The following is a 13,708-nucleotide window of genomic DNA, read 5'->3' on the forward strand; positions in this document are numbered from 1 at the left end:
ACAACATTCTTTAAAAGATGCACACCACATCCTATACAGCTTACCAATTATTTCATTTGGGAATGAGAAGGGTTTTATTTGTGTGTTTGTTTGATCAGCCCTGTAAGTATTCATGGTATTTGGAACATTGGATCCATTTGCTATAAAAACCAACCTTCTGGTTTTACTAGATAATTGATTAAGTATGCCACAAAAACCCAAATCTCTGATAGCTTAGTTTACAGTCAAGCAACTTGGGTTCATTATGCCAATCTTCTTTGCACTTGTCTCTTATAAAGAAAGCATATTTTTCCCAAGAAACATTCATATATAAATAACAGCAATTAAAAAATTCCAAGATTTCCCATATTCCCAAAGACAAGCAATATAGATCCCTAATTGCTGCTGAGACCATCAAGCACATTAAGTCATTCAAAACACCTTTAGAACCACTTGCTTTCAGATAAATTCAGAAAAAAGATAACCTATGCAGACATATATGCACATATAAATATATTAGCTGTTTTTCATCCTCTCATACGATGAAAAAGTGATACATACTGAACCAATGGACATAAAATTATTATTAATTACTGACTCCAGCCACCTACTATGAACTGGATGCATGAATCATGAAAATAAAACAATGCAATCTTCTGTGAGCACCCAATAGTTCTGGTAGACAGTGCTTCATCCCTACCATACTCTCTAATTTAGGCTCTTAATTTTTATTCAATTATTTTAAAAAGCAACCATCAAATATCAAGAAATTTCAACTTGGAAAAAAACTCGTCGTGTTTAACACTTGCAGATAATAAGGCCTTTAACTGAAATGTACTTCTCACAGACAAACTACAAAGGACAGGAAAGGGAAGGGAAAGGTAAAGGGAAAAGGAAAGGGGAAGGGAAGGAAAAAGGAACTGCACAGTGAGACAGACTGTGAACTATTGATGCTGTTTGTGTACATACAGAGTAACCACATGTAATTGGAGCCGTCAGGTGATATGTTTACAATACTGCACCACCAGTAACCTTTCCAGCACATACATTGCCATGTGTTATTTATACCACGCGCACTCTGTACAAATGTGAAATGCAACTTTTTATACTTCTGTTTCTCTTCATCTTCTTAGAAAGAAGGAATAGGCTGTCTCGCAAATGCTTCTACAATCACTCTGAGGTCATAAAAGAATGGGAGTTGGGATGGGACAAAAGAAAAGGCAGCTATCACTGAATAGGCCACCAAATTAGAAGAGCAGTATTTTAAAGCTGGTGATTTCTGTGACAGCATCTTTGAAAAGACGCCAACTGTGGAACCTTTTGCATAGCCTTAAAAGCGATCATCATGGTACTGGGGAAACACTTGCAACTCCACCCTCTGCTAGAGATGTACAGCTGTGTTAAGTTCATGAGACTCTCAAGGTGTTGCATATTACTACTTTTTAATGGGAACATGATAATACACACATAATTTAAACCTTTATCATACTCAAAGTCAGGAATGCAAGAGCGCAACAGTGAGAAATGTCCAGCATAGAATCTACCTGTCTTGAATGTTTGATTTTGTGACCTCTTCGTGCAATTATATACTGCAGCTAGAGCAGAAAATCTACAATAAATTAAAAAGGATTACTGCAGAAGTGTACACACACTGTGCAATACTTGCATTGTCTTTACATGGCTAGTTTTCCTCTCTCTGATTCAAATAGAAAAGCACAAGGAAAGAAGTATATACTCATGTTGCCTTTCATTCTTCTCATTGAGAAAACAAAATGTTCTGCCTTTAACAATAGTGTATCACAAGAATGAAATCAGTCCACACAGCTATAAAGACTATGGGATAGTTTGTGTTTATGAAGACATAACAAACTCAAAACCAATAAGGAAGTATAGCACAGAATCCACTTTTATAACTGAAAATATGTATATTTTCAGTTCATTTCTCTTTTCCCTGTTGTTTCCTATTGAAATGAGTATTTTGAAACATAAAAGTCTTTAAACCTACATGAACAAAATAGCTTTTATGTTTAAGTACGCCAAAAAGCAGCTTCTTTTAAATTAGGAATGCTCAAAAATCACTATTACTTCTAAAACTGTAATATGGAAAATCTATCACTGACCAAGAAGCATCATAAAAATCCTGTCTCTTTTTTTTCCACTATTTTACTTGTCTTGCTTAAATTAAATGGGGAAAAGAAAAAAAAGGGGTGAGATAGAGTGATTATTAATTTTCAAATATAACATTTGCATTTTTCCATGGTCATAGTCCTGTCAGTTATTTAACATTGTAACTGCAAAATTAAAAGTTCACATCATCTCTGAAATACCGTATTCAAGAGTATATATGGAAATTATTTTTCTTTCAACTCTTGACTGGAATAGTTTTGAAGCTTTTTGTTCTCCACACATTCAGAGCAGTCTAGCTTCTTGTTCTATATCTCAGATGCAAAAAAAAGAAAAAAAAAAACCAAACAGGATTATTTTAGACTCTAACCTGAAATGCTACAACCTCTGGCCTGCCCTTCAGCCCTTCCACTGCAAAGGTCTCTAGGTGCAGTTTGGGTAGCTGCAGGGTGAAGTCATTCCTGGTTGCCGCAGTCCGTGACAGCAAGGTCTGATCTCTGACCTAAAAGAAAAAAACAGCATCAATGGTAATTCCCCTTCAGACACATTAACTGGGATGAACTGGGTCCCCTTGAGCCCACTGAGTGGACTTGCATTGATCGCTGGACCTGAAATCCATGAATAAATTTAGGACTAATTGATTTTTCGTTGCAAATAAATCTCTAATTCAGAGTGCTGGGAGAGAATGTTAAGAAGAAAAAGCATCTTCCCCTGGTCTGAAATGAGAAGGAAAGAAGAGACACTAAGGGCTCATAAGCCCACCTGGTATATGCATTTCACAGATCTGTCCCTTGTAAAAACCTGTAAAAAGAAATGGTAATTGTATTTCTGACTCAAACAAACATCAGCTATGAAATTAAAAAGTTCATGTGACCACATAAACAAGAAGCTGGCATGTGAGTTCTGTCTGCTGTGGGGAGATTGTATCAGTCCTCCACAACAAGGTTCACTTAACATCAATTCAGTTAAACCCCAGATTAAAATGAATAATCCTCAGACAAAGAAAAATAAACTAACCTGTAGCTCTGCAATTAACAGACAGAGGAACCCCCCCCCCACACACACACACACACACTACTAGATTTCTTATTGTGGACCGACTATAAGAAATAACACACTAACTGGTATTAACCAACTTTTATACAGTTTCTAACTATGCCGATTTGGAGTGGGAAACGCTACAATTTAAACAAAATTCAGACAGTTTGATATTTAGTTAGTTTTGCAGGCAGTCTTAAAGAAAGGATTGAACAAAACCCCCCAGCATTATCAATGTCATTCCTCCGTACGGCCACAAACACAACCACGGGCCGTTGGTGTCACAGTGCCACCTGCTGACTACGCCAGAAACGGGTTTTAATTGAGAAACTCGCGTGCCTTCGGAGTGATGCAAACGGGTAAAACCCTCAGCAGCCTACACTTACTACCCCTTTTGTCTTTGAACACAACCAGATTTATTAGTGTTGCACACGAGACAAATACTGTTACCATTATTTAAAATGCAACATTTTTCCACATACTGCAACATGTAATTAGTCCATCAGCATAGATGTGAAATTACATGTATTTAACACAGTCCATGGGCATACCACTTACATTCATGTACCGTATGCTGCCACACACCCATTTTTCATTCTACTTACTACAAAAATTACCATGTCAACCTCCAGGAGATCTCAGTAGTCAGATTACATTCTAATACAGATGGATAGATACACATACAAATATACATTAGTATAAATGAATACATGAAATATATTAATTTGGCATAGACTGTATCTATTGAGCAGCAATAGCTAGTACCACAAAAATAATTTACTGTGTTCAACAACAATACACAGTCTGATACTAAAACACATCATAACTATATACTAAATCCACATAAATCACTGTACGCCATTTACTAAATACTATTTAAAATAAATTTCAGTTTTTCTTAGAGACTCCCTTGCCCAAAGGAACTCACCAAACATGAATTACATGTCCATTCATTTTAGATCCCACATTACTTTTTTTTGTAACCACGTACAAAATTAGATTTTTGTAAAATGTTGATTATATGTATTTCAAATAATAGCACAGTCTTTGAAATCTGCTCTGACTGAAAGAAGTATGCATGTGTAAATCTACTGATACAAAGAAGAAAAGATTTTATTTTATTCGTTACTCTGTTCTGTGGGAATAGGGAGCCTGACATTTCCCAAGTTGACCTAAAGAATTCCTGTCAATACCTGTGGCTGCCAAACATATGCACTATGATGCAATTTTTATAACAGGAAAGGTCCTCTACACATTTTTTGCACACATAGTGCACTAGGTTCAGGATATACAGTCCTGTGGAACAAACATACTCTCTAGAGTGTTCTGTCAGCATGTGTAATTCCGGTCAGATGTTAACCTTGCTGAATATAACAAATGCATTACTTTAAATACACATATATGTACACAGATACACACACACACACGATTTACATTTTTATAGCATATATATCCCAACTTTTCAGTGACTTTGCTGCCAGTATGCACACAGATAAAAGAAAACATTAATGTGGATTAAGGTACTAAGAATTTATCAACATCAAACCACCAGTGTTTTGCCTTCTACCCTTCTGAACCGTAGTCAATAGATCTAAATATTTTACTGCACCCTGGCCAATTCATTGTTTGATGTTTAAAAACTCACCCAGAATCAAAGAAAATTTATTAAATTTCAGCCCCCAAATGAGATACTATTAGCTTTGAAAGTCAAGTTTAACTGCGATATTGATGATTCTCTTTTTTCTGTGACAAAATCCACAAGGGAAATCCCTGTGTCAAAGTACAAAAGCAGATTGCTAATACTAGGGGGAAAAAAACAATGTATAAGCAATGTAGGTATAATACACACACAATACAGACTGTGGAAGTCCTTTTTAACCCTATTAGTTTCAAACTCTCCATTTTAGTACTGGGGCCTGAGACTCACTGAACAATAAAATTAAAAAGCTTTTTTTTAAATGGTTGGATTGTGGTAAACATATGCCACTAACACCACTTCACCAGAAAAGTACATATATTAGCTCCTTAAAGTGTATGGTATTTGATATGAAGACTCACAACTGAAAACATAAACCCCAAAACTTTTTTGTATTTGTAAATACTTGTATCATAAAGAGGGAACCTCATTATCAACATGCATACCGAGAAATAGAAAATGAAGCTAGAGTTTTCGTTTGAAAAATACTCACAAGGGTTCAGGAAAAACTATAAGAACAAAAGACGGGGCATATATTGTACAAATATCATTACATCATTTCACTAAAAGTGAAAACAGTCTTCAAGCTGGCTGCCTGTTCAAGGAACACAAAGCTATAATGGCCATGCCTGCAAGGAATCATGCTGGATAGGCCATACCTATATGAAGTCTGAGGAACTAATTTCATCACTTCCTGGCTATTTGCTTTTTGAGATCCAAAAAGATGACAGGAGTTGGGAGGTTCCGACTATTTCCTCATTCTTTAAGGATTCTCTAAATGCACCTCTCACACACACACTCACATTACAGAACTATCAGGCAAAGGCAAAACCGGCAATTTTATTTAGAAAACCTTTTTTTTTTTTGGCAGCTTGACATAGAGGAAAACCATCCTATGTAGTTAAGCTTTATGATGCAAGTTTCAGAGATTTTTCATATTTAGTAACACTTTTTTTTTTTTCTCCACATGAAACCTAATGCAAGACTATTTTATCTGAGAGGTCTCCTTAGACTAGAGACCTAATGTTATAATCTAAAAAACCTAACCAGCTTATTGCAATGATTAAAAATGTCTAAAACCAGTTCCACTTCCCTATACAAAAATTAATAGAAAAAATATAAACATGTATCTATATCCAATGTTAGTAAAGGTTTTGTCTATTTCTGATTTTGCTGAACATAATTTTGTCTGAGACTGTGAAAAGTTGCAGGAGTGTTTTTATATGACCATAGTTAAGTACGGTGACAGTGGGCTGCTAAGTAGGATGGCGAGATTTTTCAGTTCAGCCTTACATAAATTCTGCCTGAAAACAGGCAAAATCACAAACGGATGCACACAACTCTACTACAAGACCCAAAAACATTTTAAAACAAAGGAGCACAGTGACTTATGACAATACTTAACTTTTTTAATTAATTAAGAGGGCAACACAGAAAACAGCACTATAGCCACCCAATTTAAAATCAATAATTTACTGATGATTTCAGATCAAAGCTGAAATTGAATAATAAGCTGAAGCTATGTTATTGAATGAACCAAGATATAGAATTTGATGGGCTAATTCTACATGTCCAAAAATTATATTAAAAATTCTCTGCTGATCAGAGATAACAATAATTTTGTCTACAGTCCACTTCTGTGCTCACTTTTTTTTTCCCCTCTGCACAGTGTGGGCTGGAATGTCCAGTTATGCCAATAGAGACACGGTTCTAAACACTAGCAAGATGTAAATTTTATTAAGATGTGCTTACCTCTCCCTAATCTCTTTGCCTGGTTATTATGTGACTAGTACAGCAAACCTGAGATCTGGGTTCCTTATTTTGGGCCTAATTCAATGCTTTCTTATGGTGAAAACTAAAGATTATTTATGGATATAAACTTTGTATGTAAGCAACATATAAGAACCCTTTATAAGCTCAAAGCTCACCTATTCTACATAAAAAAAATAGTACCCAGAAAGTAAAACCCTCTGGGCTTATTCTACTTTCATTTTCTACTACTATTTTTAATAGCGTATCATCTGCAATTTAAACAGTGGAACAAAAACTACAATGGTGCAGTGATTTTGTGACAAGTAAATGGCAAACAATGATTTAGTCTGCTTGACTTTGAGATGACCATATTCCTGAGATAACAGAAGCTACAAATACGTTATGCAAATCATTCTAAAAGAGTTCGAGCAAAATGGTTTCTACTACACTATTATGTATTCCACATGTGACATACAATTATCAAAAATCTTTTTACAACTTTTTAAAAAAGAAGGCAGTTTGTATGCAAACCACATCTTAGTCTTAACCACAGTCTTGTAAATATGTGGCTGATGTAGCTGCATAATGTCCATGCCTCCAGGGCAGCATGTAGAGTGGAGGCCATATTGCACAAATCAAGGACATGCACATCTACTGAACATGGTCCTTTGCCTTCTTCGATGAGAAGCACTGTAAAATTAAGTTACATAGTAACTCGTTTCAATGGACAAGTCTTTGTTACAGTGGCACAGATGATCATGGAACTAAGCCGAGTAGTAAAAAACTATATACATAGGTGGACAGAATGAAATCTTCATGAACACTTCTGATTTTTTAATGTTTAGTTATGAATTGTTGATGTTCTCTTACTCTATTAGAAAATACAAGTGAACATACATTAAGAAGCTGAACCAACAGTAGTACTGAATAGTGTTGATAACAGCAGTTATCAAGTAAGCGGCGAATACAGATGATCTAGGTGTCCTGCTCCAGCAGGGGGATTGGACTAGATGATCTTTCGAGGTCCCTTCCAATCTCTAACATTCTGTGATTCTGTGATCTTTCTAAGCACATATGCATATACTGTCATTTCCAAGTATGGGCTCTCTAGAAAACAGTGATCACACCTGAAGTGTTAGCCCTTTGAGGGAGTACAGACCCCAAAAGACTTGCTGAAGGATTTGGCACATGTGACATCCAAAGAAATACATACCACAACACCCTCTCATACCCAAGAGACAATCTGTTAGCACCAGTTGCTCATAAATACCAGAGCCTGAGTCTGCCCTGGAAATAAGGAAATCACTTAAAAAGTGTATATTCATTTTTTTGAAAGAGGGCCTATATAATCACAGACACAATATTTTCCATCAGGATGTTTTGGAAATCAAGGATCACTCCACAAGTAGAGAGATTACCTGTCACAAGACGGCATTGCTTAAACTGAAGGCACTTTAAATCAAACATCTGAAAACTGGAAAACTATGGCCACAATTAGAGAGCAAAACACGAGGAATGATGTTGGGAACAAAACCAGTCAAATGAACTGCAAAAAAAAAAAACCCTGAAAAAAAATTTTTTTTTTTTTTTGGTCCCCAAGAATGCCAAACCAAACTACACCAAATCACAACACATCTTGCTTTGACAAAATAGTGCCTCATAGGAGGGAAAGGAAAAAATAGCTACATGGCACAGTTGAATGGATAGGTATTATATAGCTATCACAGTTAGATTTCAGTACTAATAAAAGACCACCAGGTCATTGCATACACATTCATCAAAAGAAGGAACACATCTTCAAACCCAAAGGTCTGACTTCTGCTGATAGTGGAAGTTTTAAATAGCATTTGCACATACCCTGCTGTAGGAAGCCATATGTGAACGTAATTAGGTATAATATATATTTCACTTAATTGAATATCTACTAAAAATTTCTGTATTAGCAGAGAGATCTAGTGACTATCCTTTCTGACTGCTGCCATGCAAATCTGTATTTAATTACAATACAGCCACTTAATCAGTGGTTTTTAAAGAAACATTAATTACTGCTTTACAGCATTTGTGTAAGGAAACATGTATCTCATAAAACTGATGTTTTGGGTATGCTTGGCTTTTTTTTGTTTGTTTTGTTTTTGTTTGTTTGTTTCTTAAGGACTAGTCAAGATTCTGGAAATTAATTTTTAGAGCAGAATATCATCCTAGGCTTACCTGTAAGTTTACTTCAAGCTTTCTCATATTACTACACACACACACACACTACTCGCTCTGTTGAATAAGATGTTAATTCAATCCAGAGTTGTTTTTTGCAAACATTGACCACTGCACCTGAGCTACACTGTAGTTGCAGGATGTTCACTATAATACTTCCCCTATGAATGGATTTCAGTGACCTTGGGCAGAAAATGAACCTATGTCTGGAGAAAATAACAGTTAATGTAGTCAGTAATTCCACAATTCTCCTTACTAAATAATTTTTCCTTACTAAAGTCAAACTACACAGAAGCATTCAGCCTTAAAAAAAAAAAAAAAAAGAAAAAAAAAATTAAAAAAAGAACAACAAAAGACAAAGACAAATGCACCCTGAAATTATTTAAATATGTCTAAACTGAAAACTGTTAGGCACACGGATATGACATTCGGCAATGTCTTATCTCTAGTTTGTCAAGGTTTTTAAATCCCTCTTGAGCTGGAGTACCATTTTTAGCTTGGCTAGGTCAGAATGACACTGAACAATATGAGTGATGACACACTAGACAGCTATATGGACAGAGTTGTCATCAGCAAGCCAGCTGTGCTAACACCTGTATGTCCTGCACAACTGATCTTTAGGAACAAGGATCAAGAAAGTCAGATCACTAGGAGGGGAAACAAAAGTCATTCATAAAACATTGAAATGAAGAGGTGATAATCTGAGATGGAGGAGGGGAAAAAAATATTTTTTTACTGCATTTTTTTCTTATCACAGAGAAATAATAGCTTGCTTCCTACTAGAAACTTCTTAGAGCAATCATTTAGAATTTTAATATTCTAATTGTGTTTTCTTTGTGATTTTATTGCATGTACACATACCCGCTGTTTCAATACATTTGTGTTAGGGCCAGTTTGAAACAACCAAAGGCCACAGTGATGAACAGACCCTGAATTCACACACACAACCAGGTTCCACTATGTTAATGTGTCTAACACAGAAGAACCAGCTCTAGGAGTGACATTACGCTAGGGAAAAACTTTCAAGTTGAGATCTCTAAAAAAAGGAGTCTTTAAATAATTACTGAGATAACTAAATAATACGACAAACTATAGATCCTAGTTAACTCCGAGAAATGTGGCTGGTCAGTACACCTGAAAGTATCAGGTCACATCTGTTGAAGTCTGATTGTGGCAGCTAACTTAAGCCTCATAACTGTTCTGGTTTTTTCAAGGCCTGATCAATTTGTGGTCTTGCTGAAACTAACAACGCCACTTACACTGAGTGTGTTTACTGATGTAGCCCCTTGTATATGGACTTAAACCTACTGTAAATTAACTTCTTACAGGCCATAGAACAGCCATCATAAGGAAATGCATTTTATTGGTATGGATCACATTGGAAATCTAATGCCATGATGTTACTAATTCTCAAGTCTTCAATGGTATCACCTTATCTTCAACTGTCTCTTTGACCTGTATTAAAAACTTCACTAAATTGGATAAAGAAATATAATTTTGTTTTTGTATTTTACAAGTATGTAACAGCATGGATCATACAGTGTTCAGATTCTTTTCAACTGATAGAACTGTGGGGCCCAAACCTCATGTGTAGCCAGTTTAGGGACATTTCAGCAAAAACAAGCAAGTGGCAGGGAAGCAGCAGCAAGGCATTGAAACACAATGGTGGAAGGATGTCAAGGCACAGCTGCTGACTGGTCTGCATGGAAGCTGTTTTGCCAGCTGGTAAACGAAACTGGATGAAGAAGAATTTTTCTGACCAAGTGCCAAAAGGAAAGCAACACACTGGACAGGTGCTTTGATCCATGAACTGTCCCAAAATGTCAGAATGAGTGGGTTGCTAAATGGTACTGGGAAAAAGATTTTTTGTGGTTTTTTTATGTTTTTTACTGACTCGTTACCACATCTCATCAGCTTCACCAGGTACTGGGTAACAGTCTAAGCTTGCAAAGACATTTTATTAACCTGTTAAAATCACCAAATCCTAAGCAGCCAGGGCTGGGACAGGCTGAAAACTCTGCCAGGCCATAAAGCTTGTCGAGACTCTTAACAGTTAGGAGTACAAGAGGAAACAAACAATTTTCTGTCTCTGTACAGGCTAACTCACTGGGATGACTTCCTATGGTAGTGCTTTACACAGGAAACAGAGTTTAGAGAACAGGGATCCAGGGAGGCTGAAGAAGAGGCAGTTACAGTGCCGTACCAGGTGCAGGCGCCAAGGGGTGGGCAGCGGGGGCTGCAGGGGCCGCTGTAGAGAAGAGGCCAGGGCTGCCCTGTGCCAGATGCTGCTGGTTCCAGCCGCTCCAACCCACCCGCTGCAAGCACAGCTGAACCCCGCAGCCATGATGGGGGTGCCTCTGGGGAAAATGTATTCCAGAAAGGGCAAAAACCCACCACACAGGCAGAGAAAGAGGGGGAAAAAGTAGGGAGAAACAGACCTGTGAACACCAAAGTCAGAGAAGGAGCAGAGGTGGGAACAGCTTGGGGCACTGGGTTGGGTATTTCCCTGGAGCCCATGGAGAAGACCATGCTGGAGCACATGTCCCACATGTAGAGTTCCCAAAGGAACTGAAGTCCATGGAGAGCCCACACTGGAGCAGGAAAGCAGCATGAGGAGGAAGGAGCAGCACAGAGGAGTTGTTACAGATCGACTGCTCTCCCCTCATCCCCCGTGTCACAGGGCATGGGTAGAGGAGTCAGGAGTTAATTTGCGCTTAAAAGGCAGGAGGACGCTAATTTTTTTGTCTTTGTTGCTCACTATCCAAATCTATTTTAATGAATAAAATAATTTTCCCCAAGTCAACTCTGTTTTACCTGTGATAGTAACTAGTATGCAATCTCCTCATCTGTATCTCAATGCACAAGCTTTCTCATCCCATTTTGTCCCCCTGCAGCTGGGGGAGTGTCTGGCTGCTGGCCAAGGCCAACCCACCACAAGTTCTCAAACTGAGAAGCAATACAAAGGGAAGTCTGAAGATTTCAGCAGAGATAGTGACTGATGGGATTACCATAAGTCATTAACTAAACATGCTAAAGAATCGAGTTGTATAAAATAAAAATTTCATGTTTTTTTACTCTGTTTTATTATATAAAAGTGACATTAAGAAGTACAAAATAAATTAATAGTGAAATACAGTTTATCAACAAGTATAACAAGGGTATATTTATATCAAAAATTACTTCTCAACATATTTTTGAGAGGAAAGGGTTTCAAGAAACATTTTTCATGCATAAATTTTTTCATACATAAAAAAGGACTGCAGATGGGTTTTAAAATAAGACATTTACTTGAATGCTTTTTCTCTTGATGAGAAGACTTTTAAAGAAAACTCTATGTTTGAACTTCAAGCAGCTGGAATTTCTTCTAAGAACACTTCCAGTAAAAATCAATTTCTTTCTGTTCCTATTTTGCCTCTTACGTTGGGCTTTTTTTTTTAAAAGGAATTGGTCAAGTCATGGACACAAGTTCTCCAAGTAGCCAATGTTCAAACCTGTTCTACTTTGCAACGTTTTTCAGTTTAAGGCTATCTAATAGATTCTAGTTAAGAAAAAAAAAAAAAAAAAAAAGGCAGCATCTGTTTTCTGAACCTAGATTTTTTTTTAAAAATCCAGCTATTACCTTTTGGTCATCTTTAATATTATGAGAATAAAACTGAACCAAATAAAACCTTCTTGAGGTCCTATGTCTACCCTTGGTGGTGTTTTTTTTTAAGATTTGGTAAAACATTAACTTTGCACTTTGATATTTGCCTTCAATATTTAGGCAGTATAAAACCAAGAAAGATCTCTTGTTTTAATGTTATCAGGAACTCTTGTGCAAATAATCGAGCTCCAGGAGTCAAATGAAGACAGCTAACATGACAAGACCCAGAATAAGGCAAAAAATAAACTTCTAAAGAATATCTTGCAAGTTATGAAGGATGTGGATCTAGCTGCTAAAAATATTTCCTCTCTTAGCATAGCACATGCTAAAGTTCTTCAACATTTATGCTTCATAAATATTCACAATGATTTAAAAAGGTGGCTCTAAAATTCTCTTAAAAGAATCACTCTGGGCACAAGCATGCCCAAGCACTTGTTGACATAGCCAAATATGTGATAATAGATTTTCCATCCAGTCATAGAGGGGGCAGTAAGTGTTGTAAATGATCCTTTGTCTACGAGCTGTATTAGAAGCATGCACAGAGATTGTCTCCCTCAGCTGTGCTTCTTCTTGCTTTGTTTGCAGAATGTTACACCCCAGTATACACAGAGACAGATGATCTAGTACCTATATTGCTGCCTTCTGGAATTCTTGTAGTGATAGACTAGAGAAAAGAATGAGGTTGCTTTAATGGATATCAGTGTATACTATCTTATCCCGAGTTTAACTAAGATTACTAAGGATGTCTGTAAAATCCCTCTGAGCTCTATAGGCAAAAATTTAGCATTATGCATTGATAACACAGATCCTGCAAGTGATGCAGTGGAATTTTGAGGATATTTGCACATGAATACATCAATGTAGAAATACCACAATGTTCAATTTCAAACTCCCATGAATATAGCCTACAGCTAATAGTAATACTTCAACTCCAGATAATTCTGAACTTCATCCATTTTTTTCTGATTCCTTTTTTGGAAACAAAAGCAGTTCCTGGAATTTCTATGGTGGAAAAGACAGGCTTGTGGTTCCCTTAATATTATTTCCTGTACTTTACCATGTTCTGATTTTTCACTGTGTGAGAAAACCTTTAAGAACAGTGTAAACTTGATAGTTTACACACAAGCCATGTTCATTAATGTTAAATAATTAGCTACCATTTTGATATAGGGTTTAAATTTCAGCTATATCCCAAAGAAAGATCAATAATTTCCCTCTGTTCCTCTACGAGAAATTATATGTAAAATTATGAATGATTTACAATTAAT

At 36.5% G+C, this 13,708-nt stretch overlaps 1 protein-coding gene across 1 annotated transcript in view; it reads right to left on the reverse strand.

Moving 5' to 3' along the window:
* Positions 1-2,473: 2,473 nt before the first annotated feature.
* CCDC171 (coiled-coil domain containing 171) overlaps positions 2,474-13,708 on the reverse strand; it is a gene marked incomplete at both ends in the record, with an annotated part of 44,722 nt that continues 33,487 nt past the window's right edge. The window contains one exon of the mRNA XM_010079395.1: positions 2,474-2,605. Within this exon, the coding sequence (XP_010077697.1) occupies positions 2,474-2,605 (132 nt within the window). The remainder of the gene's footprint in view (positions 2,606-13,708) is intronic.

This window comes from Pterocles gutturalis, unplaced genomic scaffold, assembly GCF_000699245.1.
Source record: "Pterocles gutturalis isolate BGI_N339 unplaced genomic scaffold, ASM69924v1 scaffold1964, whole genome shotgun sequence".
Classification (NCBI taxonomy): domain Eukaryota; kingdom Metazoa; phylum Chordata; class Aves; order Pterocliformes; family Pteroclidae; genus Pterocles; species Pterocles gutturalis.